The sequence below is a fragment of the Cuculus canorus genome, chromosome 5 (assembly GCF_017976375.1).
Source record: "Cuculus canorus isolate bCucCan1 chromosome 5, bCucCan1.pri, whole genome shotgun sequence".
In the NCBI taxonomy this organism is placed as follows: domain Eukaryota; kingdom Metazoa; phylum Chordata; class Aves; order Cuculiformes; family Cuculidae; genus Cuculus; species Cuculus canorus.
The window spans coordinates 56126569-56142724 of NC_071405.1; the positions used below are offsets into that span (position 1 = coordinate 56126569).

At 42.6% G+C, this 16156-nt stretch overlaps 1 protein-coding gene across 5 annotated transcripts in view; it reads right to left on the reverse strand.

The window, feature by feature from the left end:
- The window catches only part of SMOC1 (SPARC related modular calcium binding 1), a 131490-nt gene that overhangs the window by 10938 nt on the left and 104396 nt on the right, over positions 1-16156 (reverse strand). For all 5 annotated transcript variants that reach the window (XM_054068665.1, XM_054068668.1, XM_054068664.1 and 2 more), the window contains exons 9-11: positions 15415-15497; positions 11780-11885; positions 2070-2317 (exon numbers count right to left, since the gene is read on the reverse strand). In XM_054068665.1, coding sequence (XP_053924640.1) covers positions 2070-2317; positions 11780-11885; positions 15415-15497 — 437 coding nt within the window. The remainder of the gene's footprint in view (positions 1-2069; positions 2318-11779; positions 11886-15414; positions 15498-16156) is intronic.

Genomic DNA, 16156 nt, shown 5'->3' on the forward strand with positions numbered 1-16156 from the left:
GATGACCCACTTCTTTTTAGTCCTTATACTGCTGAATACCCAACCAGGACACCCACTGACGTATATCAAGGGGAAACTGACTTTTCTTGTCTCCCCTCCAACCCTTCCACATCCAATCTAGACCAGAAAAACCTTTCCAACAAATGAAACATTTCCATGACAAGTTTTTGTTTCATCTGACCGGCAGTTTACAACTGAAAGTACAACATAAAAAAAGGTTCCCAACTAGCTCTTGGCTTGGACCCAAAGTGACCTTATGCCCAGCAGAAATCTGGAGGCCATGGTACTGAGCGGGAGAACAAATACACAGACTAGTTGACTGGCTGCATGCACCCATGATCAGGATAAGGGAAAGCTGGAGAAGGGGTAAGCTGCTATTTATTTCTCAATTTAAAAGTTCCTGTGAACAGAAACCAGAGCAAACGTCAACTACAACCTCACAAATTCATGGCTTCTTAAGAAAGATCCATCAAACTTACTGCACCATTAGAGTACTCTCCATTAGTTCTTTCCTAAACATTAGTATCTCCTCCTCTAATGCATTTTAGCCCTTACCATCGTTTAGCGCCTCTCAGTCTTCCTTCCACATAACTTATCTATTTATCTTTGATCCTTGGGGCCTATCAGGCCTTTAGTAGCTGTGTGGAGCTGTATCATAAAACAAGCTCAGAGCCTCTTTTTGCCCCTTGTTGTTGTCCTCGTACAACAGAAAAAACTATGAAAGGTCAAGGCTGTGTTCCCAGCAAATACTTGACAGCAATCAGCCAGGCACAACAATGTCTTTCCCTGTCGCAGGGGCTCAAAGATTCACAATTTTTTTTCCTTCTCTCTTTTTTTTTTTTCCCCTTCCATAAAAGAAATTTTGAACAGTTGGTTGGCCAAGGCTGCAGATTCCAGAAAGTCTTATTCCAGGCCAAATAGCAATAAAACTCATTTGGCATATTCATCTTATTGGGAAGGTAATAAAATTAAGGAACAGGGTTGCTATTTTTGTATGTCATTCCTCAGTAAGGTACTAATGACTAAGAAAAAAAACTTCCACTAAGCTAGGGAAGCTGATGACGAGTAATGCAACAGGCTTATTATGATAACTAAGATATCTGCAAAGCACCTAGAAAGGGAAACTTCACAAAACCCAAAAGCACCTACTCCCTTCCCACTCATGCTACGCCTGAGGAAAGAACTAAGGAAAGGTTGAGCCTGTGTAAAGAAAGATTCCTAGCCTTCCCAACAGGCATGGCTGTTACTATCAGTTGTCTACCAAGCCAAAACACCTGCACAGGAAATGAGTCCCCTGGAATCTCCCCATTTGCCTTCTCCTGCCAAGCAAGTCTGCCCACAGTCAAAAATGACTGATAATTATTGAAATTGGGTAGAACAGTTTCAATCCATAAAATTTCCAAAAATATCAGTTTGGTCCAGGTCCCAACAGAAGACAAGGTGAAGATTAAAGAGGAAGAAAAGGAAGGAGGGTGAGTTGGTTGCTCATCCGCTAAACAGAAAGGAAAATGTTATTCATATGCCCTATTTCTCCCTCAGCTGTAAAGCGTAGTTTAACTGTGAAAATGGGTAACAGTACAGTCCTGCACTTTGAGTTGTTCTTTCTGCATCATCCGCTTTCCTGAATGCTGGATTTAGCAATGAAAATAAATATTATTTTTGTTAGTCAACAGGGTCTCTGGAGGATGACTGGGTCTGTGCCGGCTCATACATCATCCAACCTACATGGCTGAGACAACAGAATATTGTTAGCAGCGTATTACTCAGAAAAGACCTGATCTGAACTAGAGTTTCCAAGGACTCCTACAGTACAAGCAGGATTCTGAGCAAGGATCATCTTTTTGCCCTATTTCTGCATAGTGCTTAGCACAAAGGTCCATGATGAGGTATATAAGATAGAGCCATAACAAAAATAATGAACTACATTTGCATGGTATTAATCCCATTCATTTGCGCACACAAACTGTATGGCACTTTTCAATCACCTAGGAAAAAAACAGATTCTTGAGTCTCCTGTAACTCCAAGACGGTCTTTTATTCTCATGCAATGGGGAAGGAAAGGTACTCACCTCCTTCTTTGCTGACTCCCAAGCACCCTTTCAGCTCCTGAAGGGAGATTGACTTGTCCTTGTTGAGGTCACAGTAGTCAGTGAAACGTCGAGCACATTTCTTGGGCTTGGCTTTCTTCTTTACATAACGCTTGAAAGGTTTCAGCTCCCTCTTGTTGATGTCATTGCTGCTGTTGTTATCCAGCTGGCTGAAGTACCAGTGTACCACTCGCTCCTCCAGTGTGTGGCTGGGGTCTGGCTCAGAAAACCTGAAAGAGAGGAAAAGCACAAGCCCCCAACAAGTGAGTGCTCTCACCAATACGGTCAAGCACATGCTGAAAGACCCAGAGATGCTTGCCGAGTCAGATAAGCACTATAACATATTTAAAGCAGGCAAAATATGCAGGTCTTACAACCTCCTCCTTTTAGCTGGATTCTTTTGAAAAGGGTGAACTTTTTCTGAAAATGTCCTTTAGCATTAAAAAATGGTGCCAAGAGATTCCTGGAGACTGATACCCTCAGTAGCTCTGGCTGTCGTCACACCAGCTGTTGAAACTCTGCCTAATCGCAGAAAGATCCCCTTCAGAGGGCAAGAGGCAATCTCCATGGTCTTTTGACCGTTGCGCTCCCATTCATATTACCATCAGGAGAGTCATGAGTGTCAGCTATCGTGATAGTTTCTGTGACAGCAATATCTAGACTTCAGAAAGTTAACAAGTTCATTTAATGGAAGACACATTCATATCTGAAAGTGTCCTTGGCAAGATGCAACATTCTTGCTCTATCCATTTAGACCATCTGAACTCCTGTTCTGTGTTTTCAGCATATTTAATACTTTCACGTGGTTGATTTATATACAAGAACTCCACAGCAGACAAGCCCTACAAATCCATTAAAAGCAAAACTACAGAACTGGCAAGTTCAGTTTGCTTCATTTCTCACTCATTGTGACATTACAAGTTTGACTTTATTTGGCTCACATTTTCTTTCTATAGACAGCAAACAATATCGGGGAGGAGGAAAAGAGGAACAGTAGGAAAAGCAACAGCTGAAGATGCAGGAATACAGAATGGAGTCATTCAACATCAGCCCATCACTGAACATGACTGTTATGTCACACAATTCAAGTGGTGTCTGTTGCTCTGCAGCAGCAGTGGGAAAGAGCTTCTTTCTCAGTGATACCACGAACTAGGGAAGAAACTCTTTCCAAAGAATAATTCTTTAAAAATTGCATTAATTTAGTCCGTCTTTTCTTCATGTGACGAGCGTGCCAACAGAGAAAGCTGAAACGATGCTGAGACTTGAGCCTTTTTTCCTCCCAAGATTAAAGGTAGTCAGACATGCTACACTGGCACCGGTTGCTCTGACTTATTCCAGGAGTCATCTCCAGTTGCTGCCTAAATTCAGGGTCAGTTGCATGCTGCAGGCAGACAGATACCGGTGTGAGTTTGGGGCATTCTAGCTAATGGGGAAATATGAACCCAGGTACCTTATAAAATGCATTTTAAGACTGTCACCGACCCTATCTAAGAAACCCGTAGGATATATTTAAACAGTCACTGAAAATTTCTTTGTTGGGAACTAGAAAGGAGAAAATTCTTTTGACCTTCCAGTATGACTAGTTTTGCCCCTAAAACACAGCTCCAGACTGAAAAATAAAAACTCTACCCTACCACCATGGTAATTTAAATCACTAATGAAAGGAAGAGTGCAACATGCAAAAAGCAAGTGCTGGAGCTTAGGTGGAGAGAAGAGATCCCATTAATCTTCTCTGATAGCTTTTACAAATGAAGACAAAATTTAGAAAGGTAGCCCCTATCCAGACACAAGTAAACACACAGTAGGGAGAGGGAAATAAATGTTACAACGTTTTTCCCAAAGTTTTACTTGAAGCTTTCTCCATCATTTAATTCTTAGCTGAGAAGCAGTCTAGCGTTCAGTCACAGCATTTGGTCAATGTACAGTGGGATAAACACAGCGGGGGTGGAAGAAGAGGTTGGGAATAAGCCTGGTTTAGTTTTGGGAGCCACCTATGGACAAAAAGAAATTGCAATAATCTCCCCAGGAAGCTAAGGGAGTGCCCAGATTTTTCAGAGCCTTGAAACTGCATGCAAAGACCAGAATGACAGGAAAGAATAAAAACACATCCTGTGGCTTGTTTTTATGACATTTATAAACAGAGCCATTGGCCTCTCTCCCTTTTCAAAATAAGCTGGCTATCATTTGAAGACTAGCATGTTTCCAACAGCCACAAGGAAGTTCTGTATTGAAAAGTACAATACTCTGCTTTTGCTGAGAAAGTGGAATAAAACCTGAGCTTTTGCACATGAGATTCCCCTTGTCCATACCTTAGCCTGCTCTTGGTTTCCTTAAGGCCCACAACTAGAGAAGCAGAAATGGAGAAAATAGCAGAGCATCTTAGAGCCAACAGCAGAAAGACAACAGACAGGAACACAAACTTCTCTCTGCCTGCTGAAGAGACACTCAAGAGCAGGACTTACAAGTGCCTCTTTTTCAGAGGTACACCAAGGTGGAGCTCTTATGACTTACTAAGAGAGGCAATACAGCTCTCTTCAGCGTTTCCACAAAGAAAATAAAGGAAATCCACAGACTAATACAAACACATTGACTCATGATGATACATCAGTCTCTGCCACTATAAGCACACTGAGAGCTCATGCTGAAAACTACAGCATGCTATTGGCGCTAAAGCATGGAGCTAAAGCTAAAGCAATTAGTTTAACTGCTGTGATTGGAAGGAAGACACAGCAATTTTTGAGTTTTTTTACCACTTACTGTTGGCTGGTTTAGCAGGATTGTACTTTCTGAGTTTGTTGCCTATCCTTTCTGATGATCATTCAGAATTCCAGCACAGGAAGGATTCACATCATCTCAATGCAGCCATATCTCCTTGGCTCACAAAATTACATGATACACTAAAGAAGGCTAAAATTACAACATGATATCTAACTATCCTGACTTTGACAGTTGCCCACTCAAGATACATACACAATCCATGAAACACAAACTGATGCAAATTCACAGCACTGCTAAGCCATCTAGCTTTGATGATGTGCCATGACAACCACAATACCTGATGGGTCAGCTGAAATAAACCTGGGGCCTCCAATTGTCCTGCAAGAACAGATTTTGTAGGAGTGTTCCAGGGGAATTTCCCTCTATTACCTCTCCATTGCTGTTGCAAGAGAAATAAACCTGCCCTCAGATGCAAACTTCATTTGCTAGGCTGCCTCTCTACTTATTCAGATCCTAAAGGAATCAGAAAAAAAACAAGAGAACAAAGCTGCCCTAGACGTTCCCAACTCCCAGCGAAACAACACCTCTTGCTTTAAAACCAGTCACACAAAAATCCACTAAATTCCAGTCTCTCACTCCAGTGCTGTCGCAGCTTTATAATACCTAGTAAAGGCAGAGATTAACAAAATGCACACAGCCTTCTCAGTCTTCTCAGGCTGACTACATTACAACAGTACCTTTTCTTCCTAACTGTACCTCTTTAGGAATCTATGGCAAAACAATCAATCCTAAAAAAAAAAATGAGTGCTGGGGAAGTAAAGAGCTCTGTGCAAGCTGATTTACCAAATTTAATTTGCTATTGCTGGATTGCTTCTGTAAATAAGCCAGCAAATTTAGCTCCATTATGCAGCATAAGCCCACCCACAGTCCAAAAATTAAAAGAAGCACAGTCTGTCATTAACAGCCTGGGACAGGGAACCTGCACTCCCAGTTTTCTTACTAATTTGTTGGCATTAAGTATATAGTCTTCTGTAAGGAGGCTTTTGCGCCCTCCTCCTCTATAACGTGCCATCAGTTGCCTGACAGGAAGAGGACGCTTATTTCTTAGATGTCTTACACTTGAAGATATGTGGGTTAAGATACTTTTAACAATGCTATTTTCCATTCAAGAGAATTCTATGGGACACCTGCATATCATCTGGTTTAAGTGGGGTACAGGCAGAAAGAAAAGAGGCTATGAAAAACATGGACATGAACTTCTGCAGGTGGCTGCACTGTATTCTGGAGCAGAGAGAACATGCCCAAATTTCAAACAGACAGCTTGAATACGCACTTTGCATGCAATCTGTAACACTTTGCTGCCCTTGAGGCCCCTTGCAAGAAAGGAGTTAACTCAGTGGCAAGGAGCAGGGAAGAAGGGGAGGTATATAGGGTAAAATATACAAAACCAGCAAACATTAGACATCACTCATTTACAGAACCATGCATAGTGTGCTATCACATTATCCTCCATTGAAGTTTACTGTCTAAGTGCCATATGTCCTACTAAATTTTATTGAGTAAGCTTAAGTCCATTCCTACCAAAGCTGATCCTTTGCTCCCCGCACACTGTAGCCCTCTTGCATCCCACTGCACAGGTTGCACAGACCCACAGTACTATTGCAGTGACAGAAAATCCCAACACCAAATACTGCTTTGACAGGAAGCAAGGTTGCAATCTCTGATGTACCCAGCAGATGATCACCTGTTTAAAGACCTTTAGAAAACAGATTATTGTGTGATACCAACTTTATGTAGCAACAATAGCAGCTAAGGCAGACAGAGGAAAAGGCAGTTAGACCAACTTAACACCTAAACTGGACTGCAGAGACTATAAACCAGAGGAAGCTATTCCAGGATGAAAGAACACTGATGGACAAGAAGCTGTTGGCAGAAGCAGAGAAGAAAAAAAGTTAGTCCAGTTTCAACTCTTAACAGACATGGTAAGTTTGTAGTTGGGATGTCTACAGGAATTAAAAGTTGTAAGTTTTTATGACTTGAAAATACTTGGCAAAGATGTATACCTTGTTTGCTGAACAAGGGATGGGTGAAAGCAAAGCAAGGACAGGATTGACCCTGCCAGCCAATGCCCATGAAAGCATTCATGATGCCCACCAAGGTGCCTGGGTGAGTAGTAGAAAGCGATAAGCTTAAATTGAGGTAGAATTCATAACTGTTCTTGCTCTGCTTCCACTTCTTAATCTCCTTTTGTTTGTGGTTGTCTATTGTGAAGTTAAAAGCTGTAACAGTGGAACACAGCTTAAATCAAAGAGGATTATTGTAATGGAATTGCAAAAGGATCATGTATTTGTTTTCTTATTCTTCCTTTCCTGTAGCCTAAGAATCAAGAAGCCAACAAAAAAAAAAAAACAACAAAAAAAAAAAGCTGTGTTCAGACTAAACAAAAGGGTACTTACACAGTCCAAATTCATTATGTGGAATGCGTAATTCCTCTGTAGTTAAAACTTAAGTTATCTTCCCATTACAGGCCCAGTTTCTTCCTCCCCTCCAGTGATGTTGTGTATAAAATACTATTCTGAACACAACTTTTCTGAAGATTGAGGGATAAATAATTTAGCAGGTTTAAAAATCACCTCCCTTCATTCCTCATTGACCGTTCAAAAATCCTCCTCTTACATCCTCTGACGTATCTTTAATTAGGCTAGAATTTCCATAGGAGCACAAAGAAATTTGTATCCAACTTCAATTGAAATGCAATCAGACTTAGCCATTAACTTCCCTGCACTGTTTGAAAGTGTCAGTCTTTATTAAAACATGGCTTGGCTTCAGAACACCCTGGAGATGTGCTGAGCTGTGCTTGTCTGCTTCAAACTGCTCAACGAGAGAATGAAAGGGAACCTTGGGGGCAATTTTCCGAAGTACTTTTCAGGGCTATTACATGGGGATTAATTGGCAAATTAAAACGAAGGGACATAGCTGCTGTGTTACATAAGGAGGGCTGTTATAAGCTGCCCTTTTAACTCAAAATGCCAAAGGGCGTTAATATTTTTGCTGATAATGTAGCAAGCCATAATGTACGTATTTTGGCAATAAAACTAATTTCTGAATTGGCAGGGACCAAAAGGAGTTTCTTACATCAGGGAAACCCAGACCGGGATCCCCTTTGGTCTAGTTCAGTTTAGTCCCTGTGTAATATGAGTATGTCCAAACCAGACTGAAATGTACTAAAGTCTAAATTTTAAAAATTGCTGCTCCTCTTAAACAATTCCAACTATGCATCTTTTCAAAAATGATACCAGACACTGGTTAATAAACCAATTTCCTACAAGCGCTCCCTTTATGACTTAGAAAACGTTTAATAACAAGATGTGCCTTGGAGTTATTACATAAACTTAAACTAAAGAATAAATTTACCAGAGATTTTCTGTTTCTAAAGTCTAAATTAAGTCTAGTTGGCTGTTTTGCTGTAATATAAACCAGGGCTATGAGGAAGGGAAGTTCTCATCTCATTTACATTATTGTAAAGAAAGAGTAACTCAATTAAAGTCAATAGCTTTGAACTTGCTTAAATGAGACAAGACCTATAAGGGATTACAAGGTTGTTTTAAGCATGCCCTATAAAAAAAAGAAAAGAAAAGAAGTCTTATCAGGTTTTATGTTTTACTTACATGGCCTGCAGCAATCCAAGTTGTACAGACTCACTTTGCCGGTACTAGATTGTTTTCGTTTGTGTCAAATATAAAGTGTGCAGTTTAGTATAGCTTGATGTAGTATTTTAAATGCAGATCTCTACCATTTCTCCCCATGCTCCCTGTCTTCTCTCCCCTAATAAAGCTAATATGGACACTAAAAGCCACAAATAACTTTACAGCATAAATAGGTGAAGTATTGAAGACATTCAGCAAATGCAAGAAGTTTTCACTTCTCATATATAGATTCAGAATAAAGGCTGCAGGGTCATCTAACTTGATTTCCTGTATATTATACTCACAGAACGTGAATCAAATTACTCTTCAGACCATAACTCGGGTTTGACTAAAGCAAGTCTTTCTGAAAGGCATCAGGCCTAAGATGAAAGCCTTAAGAGAGAGGGAATCTCATGACTTCATTCTGCCTTAGAACTGCCTGTACTTTAAAGAATTTTTGATCACAAGTTTGTTTATACTCAGCTAATCATGTTCTTCCCTGCCAGACTAAAGAGCCTGTGCAGAGCTTTTGTCCCTATGGAGATACTGACATTATACAAAGTCATCTTTCAACTCTTTTTTTTTCTTTCTTTTAATACCCAGGGAAGGCTGAGCTCCTTAAGACTTCTCACTGTTCGGCATTTTCAACCCTTGACACTTTGGAAATGCCCTTCTCTGAATTTGCTCCTATATTTTAATATTGTTACTGAAGAAGCATATTGCATGTCAATATAATTTCTCTGCTGAGAAACAAGAGTACTCCCCTTTCTTGCCTAAAACTCCTGCTTGCTACTTTCCCCGTTGATTAAAACACATCAGACAATATATGGGAACAACTGACATGGGGTACATCTTGCTGTTTGCCTGGCCTGCCCTCTGCAACAGGTATAATCTTTTAATGTATCACTAGCAAAGCTTATGTTAGACCACTGAATGCATTTGTTCAAACACTAAAAAAAGGCCCAGGAGGATGAAATGTTGAACACTGTAAAGGAACAGAAATAGGAGGCTACAGAGGAAAGCGGTGCATGTTTAAATACAGAACCTGTTCTGCAATCATTATGGCAAAGATGGAGACAAGCCTGCAGTAAGTGAAGCTTGCCTCAACTAGTAAGACAACTGTCTTAAAGACATTAAAACTGAGAGGAGTGATATTAAGAAGAATCAGATAGCCAGCTTTTCTTTTCTACATGACCTTCTCAGAAAACTTGGGCCTGAAAAACAGAGGATAAGCATCCTCATAAAACCGCATTTTGTTAGTTTTTAAGGCTGGAAAATGAATTAGCCCTATGATCAACTGTATAGGTAAAATATCCCTTCATCTTGGAAAAGAGCTTTTATTTCCAGTGCCAAAGTTAGGCCACCCAGACAATTTCAGATATTACTGAAGAGAGAACTCAGGACATTCCTTCCCTTGGGAATCTTGGAAAGCAGGACCCATTACACAGGCAGCTTCCCAACTCTGCAAAATTAAATGAAATGAAAGCTGTACTGATTAGATTTTTATATAAGTACCAAAAAATTATTTTGATATGCCTTTTTTCCTCTCAAAATAAATGGTCCCATCATGTGACTTGACACATGTTCTTTGGGATATGTGCTTAGCAGGTCATACACATGGAAGTTTATGCCAGAGCAGTTTCCCGAATTTAATCGTGGCTGTGGGCAGGCAGAGTATCTGGGTGGAAGCAGTCTTTCGCCTTACAAAGGATAGCCTGCTAAAAGATTTCTGTTTCCCCTTGCACTGGTCTGCCAACACTGGAGCTGAAAATAAATCAAAATGATGACCGTGTGAAGAGCTGGCAAGTGAAATATTGGACCAGAAAGGCCTCTATTGAAAGCTGAGAAATACACAGAGCTTAAGGAACATGAAGAAGCAAGCCTGCTGGTTTATAGAAGTGCAGTGGGCACACACATCCCTAGTCTCTACAATATTGGTTTATATTAAGCTTTATTTCAAGAGTGATGATTACAGTGGCTGGGTTTCAGTCCCAGTGCCATAGATGCCAAATTAGTTTCAAATACTCTCCAGGGCTTCCTGCCACCCCTATCCACTGCATTTGAACCATGCAAATTAGACAGAATTGACATTGGAATGCTTATGGCTCAGAGAAAACTATGTATTTCCCATCCTTGGGGCATTTTTCATCCTGTTGGTATGAATACAGACATGCTAGGCATATGCTGCTAATTCAATAGGTTACAAATATTCAGCACGCACACACAGCCACTGGCGTGATTTGTAAGGTCCAAGTGGCAAAGTTAAAACCATATGGGTTCACTACCAATCCACACTGAAACCAAGAGGCACAGAGGTCCCACACAGGAAGATTTTTGTCTTGAGCAGTTACAGATGGCACTGCTTCCTTCTACATTTTGAAATGAGACAGCAGAGGATCAAAATTAATCTCAATAAGCTGGAGCAATACCCACAGGTGTAACAAACATACAGATGCACCTGTCTAATCTCTACAACCCTGCGAAGATGAGCACACTAGTCGTCATGACATCCCTGTGTGCTAAATTAGCACCAACTCCTTGTATAGTCAGGGGAATCCAGAACCAAATAAGCTTTGCCTAGCTGAGGCAATATAGCACTTTTCAAATCCATCACGTTCTGCTCTCAATGGCCTGTCCTGCCGCAGCGCATTGCAGCTGCTGCACTGAGGGGATTTGCTGTAATCAAGCAGAAGGGGGAGACAAGACCTCAGCTTTTCTCCAGTTCCCCAGAAGCAGACTTCTGTCCACCTCTTTCAACTGGCCTGACCTGCTGCTCCTTCCAAGAGGGATAAACGGGCAGCTGGTCAGAGGGGAGGGACACGAAAAACAGCTCCTCTCTTCATCGGCAGGCTGGCTCTGGCCCCACAGCAAAACCACAGCATTAGCGCTGCCAAGAATTTGGTTCAAATTCTTCACTCCCTGTGGTAGCCACTAGGCCACACAGTCTCCTTCAATCCATTTGCATTTTATTAGGCATCTTCATGCACCAGGGGACAAAAGAACAAGCCACTTCCTCCCACTGAGCTCTCATTTCACACTTCAAATGGGCTATATACTAACCTTTATGGTGGAGCAGCTGCCAGGGAGGAGGGGCGGGAGGAGGCAGGCAGGGCTAGGATGACAGGACGGAGAACTGCCTGAAGATGCAGCCCCAGCTCCTCTCCCAGCAAGCCAGAGGAACCTGCATCAGCACAGAGCAACACCTTCCCCTCCCACCCCCACCTCAGGGGCATCCAGAGCTCTACAGTCACCTTGGTGGCATTCGGTTCTAGTGCTTTCTGGACTCACCTGCCACCCCCAGTAGGTGCTGCTGAGTTAATAGCCTGTACCATGTCCGTAGTCAAAGCATCAAGCAAGCTGGTAATAAATTCAACTTTCTTCCCTTCGGGGCAGCCTGCAGAAAGAAAAGCGGAGGTTTAATAGAAGAAGATACAGGACTGGTCTCCTACCCCAGTTCAGCAAGGATCAGCCAGAACCTCCTTTGTCTGTAACGTGGCAGTCATCACCACAGTCCCTAAGGAAAGGCAGAAGAATCCCTCAGTGGGTTTCCCTGCATGACAATTTGTCCTGCAGCTTTCGTCCAGGCACACACACAGGGTCACCAACAATATCTGGCAGGAAGACTGTCTTTAGCTTTATGGCCTCTCTCAGTTCCCTACCAGCATAACCACAGGGATGTGCTGGAAGTGCATAGCAGATGGGAGTTCCCATGGTGACATTTGCAGAGAAGTTTACAAAACAACTCATTACCTCCTGCGTCACCTTCCTCTGCAAGCATGGCTGTTCTGAGGTCCTAACTGACAGCTTATAGCTTGAAAAAGCTAGGACTGCTGCTTGTGCTCTCCTCTTCAAGCACAGAGTGTGTGGCCTGCCAGCAGCTACCACAATAATTCAGTTCTTTGCATGATCACACTGCATGGGAAATACATCAGACTAAGTCAACACATGGTAATCACCCCCAGTCACCACTGGCTTAAGCAGGACAAAGCAGGCTGAAGAGAAGCTTGGTAACCATTTCCATTACTTAGTGTTGAGGCTGTCTAGTTCCTTACCATCATAACCGCAGACTGACAGAGCCTCCTATCCTTAACAGTGCCAGAGTGTTATGACACAGCTGAGATTAAATTCTTCATCTTCTCACCTTTATTAGACAATCTATGCCATTTTCTTGCTTCTCAAAGGAGCAAAAGCAGGCTCCATTTACTACCACTTTAATACTGTAACAGTTGCTCTAGCCTACAAGGAACATGCATACTCAACTTCACCACCTCCAAAACTATTGTCCAAAACCCATCATCTCCCATCCTATTGTCTTCTCTTGAAGCAACAGAGAAGCCATCACCACATCCGTCACCTCTTCACTTTCCCCAAATCACCACACACTACAAATTAGTCAGCTGATTAAGGCAGCACACATCAGAAAAACAGCCTCCTCTCCCCCTAAAAACATGTAGCAGCATCAACACTTTCTGCTTTTCTCAGGCAAGCAAAGAAGCATGCGTACCCCAAACAGAACGCTAGAAAACTTACCATAATGCCTTGACAGCTGAAAGCAGCTTGCAAATTGATCTGACAGAACTCCCTCCTTTGCAGCGTTACAGGCTCTGTTCTCTGCAACAGCTAACCAACAGTCCCTCGCCTGTCTCCATATTATGTGCATTACACACACACCCCTCAGCACTTGTTTGGCACATGGTCCAGAAAATGTCAGCATTGTAATGGGTAAGGTGCTATGGCAGCCAGAGTAGACCACTCACTTAAAGAAGCTTTTTGTTGCAGTAATGAGACGGTTGAAAAAACATTTGCTAGAAGTCATCTCCCTGGGGCCTCAGCATCTCACCGTCTGCAGGAATTAACAGCTTGCCATTTGCTATTTGCAAGCAACTTTCTCCTACCTTCTTTCTTTCTTCTGTCCACAGCCATGACAGAAGAGGGTATGTATTGGTGTGCGAGGATTATGTCTTCCCCACCTTGGCCTCTGCAGGGTCTCTTCACACAGGCCAAGAAGCACACTGCCTGCAGCACTGACAGTCTGAAGAATGGGCAAACCTCTAGAAAAGGAATAAGCTAAGGGGTCCCTCTTGCAGAGCTGAGTGCAAATGGAATGATACATCCCAAATTAAAGCAAGATTTTTTTCTTAAAATTCAGTTCTGCTAAGAAATAAGAGTGGAAGAAAAGTAAAAGAAATACCCTCTCATCCCCTGCAGTTCTGGCTCACCAGTGAATTTCTGCATACAAGAACAGCTGATCAAACAAACTTCAAGTCTACATCAAAAGATCATGCAGCACAGCATCTCTGAGGCAGACAAACCAGGATCAGAGCCTGTATCTCCTAGTGTCTCCATAGACAAGGGTATTTTCAGTGACAAGAACCATCATGCTAGCCAATGCAGCCAAGCACAGAGATGAAAAATTACTCAGGCATGGAAAATTGGCTTGAGCCAGAGTCTGATGCTGGGACCAGACCACTAAGCTACAGAGCATCATGTGCCTTCTTCTGTATCAAGCAGTTCTTGCCCCCTTGTCCAGCTGCAGTACAGAAGGGGAGGGAGAAAAGAAATGAAGCCATTCTGTCCTCCTCAGAGATCAGAGTGTCTCATAGAAAAAGCCAAGAGCAAAGGATTTTCACAGAGGAGCTCTGGAGAGGCAGCGGGGGTAGTGCAGGGAGAAGCAGTAAAGCAAGGGGAGAAGCGGATGGGGAAGAAAGGAAGCGAGGTTATTCTATTTTAGCATGATTTCCTAAGGAAATTGGCCTTAATGCAATAATTTAGCTGGTTTCCCTTCCCTTACCCCCAAAGTAATACTTGAACCAATTGGCCAATTTCATTCTAATGTGAGAGGGATGCAGATAAGAAATTTCTATGTGAGTTGAGAAAATGAGGAGCTGCATAGAAGAGAACCCTGCTAGGGACTACAGGGCCCAAGGTCAGGAGCCAGGAGGAGGAGAATTAGGAGACATAGAAGCCAAATTTGGAACAAATCTCATTTCCTTTGCTAACCTGCCCTGGGACAACTCACTTTACACTAGCCTGAGAAGGAACCAGGAGAAAGTGCATCCAGAGTTGCTAGCTACTTCTGCAGAGTTCTTGGTCTGTACCACTCCCTTATGGTGTGGAGGGACCCACTGTATCTTCTGTTTTCAAGCAGTTAGTCCCCACCTAGGAGAGCAATGGCTGACCTGCCAGTGAGGGTCCCCACTCTGCTCCTTAGAAAAGTAGCGGGATGGAAAGACCAGAGCACAGGCAGATAGGATAGCATTTTTTAAGAGCTGCACAGGCACCTATGCCCAGCATGTCTTCCTAACAGAAACAAGGTAGGCAAACAGAAGTTATGGTTTGTCACTCTTAAGAGGGAAAAGCAGAATACAAAACAAGCAGCTACAAGAAAAAGTGGGTTCTAGGCAGAAAATTAGGGATAAATTCCAGCCAAGTGAGCAGCCAGTATTAGTTAAGTTACCTTAGAGTAGGTACAGGAATGCTGCCCTGCAGCGTCAGGGAGCCAGTTGGTTCACTGACAATTGCTAGTTGTGCCCTTGCTCTCTTGTTGCTCTGAAGGCATCAAGCTGCTGAAAATCCCTGCTAAATGGAAAGGATCTTGGCCTAGCCAGGCTTTGAAGATCTTTCCATGCTAAGCCTGTCCTCCCCGATGGGACATCCAGGCATCCAGGTTTCTTTCCTGATTCCAGACATGTTTTCAAAGAAGGGCAGACAGGCAATAAACCAGCCCCCAGAGCACTCTCCCAACCTTTTCCAGTTCACTGCTGAAACTGGAGGCAATCCAAAATAACACGGAATAAAACCCATGGTAAAACATGTGCAGCGAGAGAAACTCCCCACCTCCTCAACAATATTCTTGGCCTCTTAAAGAGTCCCAAGATGAGACAAAGAGAGAAGGCAGAGACAGGATCTTGTTCCTCTCTGACCTGGAAGTTCTCTGTCCTTGAATGGATCATCAATCTCTGTGCTCTTCGATCTGGCATCGCTTTCACACACTGGGGTCTCATAGCTGAAAAAGGAGAAAAGCAGATGCTAAACTATGTGATATAGCTTTAGAGTCATCAGACAGTTGCTAAGGGGTAGTGTATTATCTACTTACTGCAGGGGAAGCAAATAAACCTGCAGATAAAATATTATTCTCAAGCATCTGTCTGCTTACAGTCAGCAACAGCAGCAGAAGTGGAGAAAGAAGGTAGACTATACTCTGAAGTACAGTACCAGCTACCAGCCCAAACCCACAAACAGTACAGGGCCCACTTCCAGCTCTTCTAGTCACCAGCTGAGCTTTTTTCCAAAGCTGTCCAAGCTCTGCAGAATCACTGTACCTAGCAGAGCTTAGGTCCCAACTCCTACTGGCCTATTTTTATAACTTGTCAGACCCACAATTTGTTTCCAAACACCAAGTGAGAAAAAATTCCCCAGGTCATTTAAAGAGAGAGTAACTTCAAAGAAAAATCATTCATGGCTTAAAAACTATCAACACATAACCAAGCAGTCTTCTAAACCTGTTCTGGTCAGGATCCAAATGGATGCAGCATGGAAATATAATACAGAGTATAATGCAACAAAGCTACTGCTCTTTTCGACTGCTCACACCCCTGACCTGTACTCTTGAGCAAAGTCCTGGTTCCTGCTACCACCCAAAAGCAGCAAGCCAGAGAAAAAAGG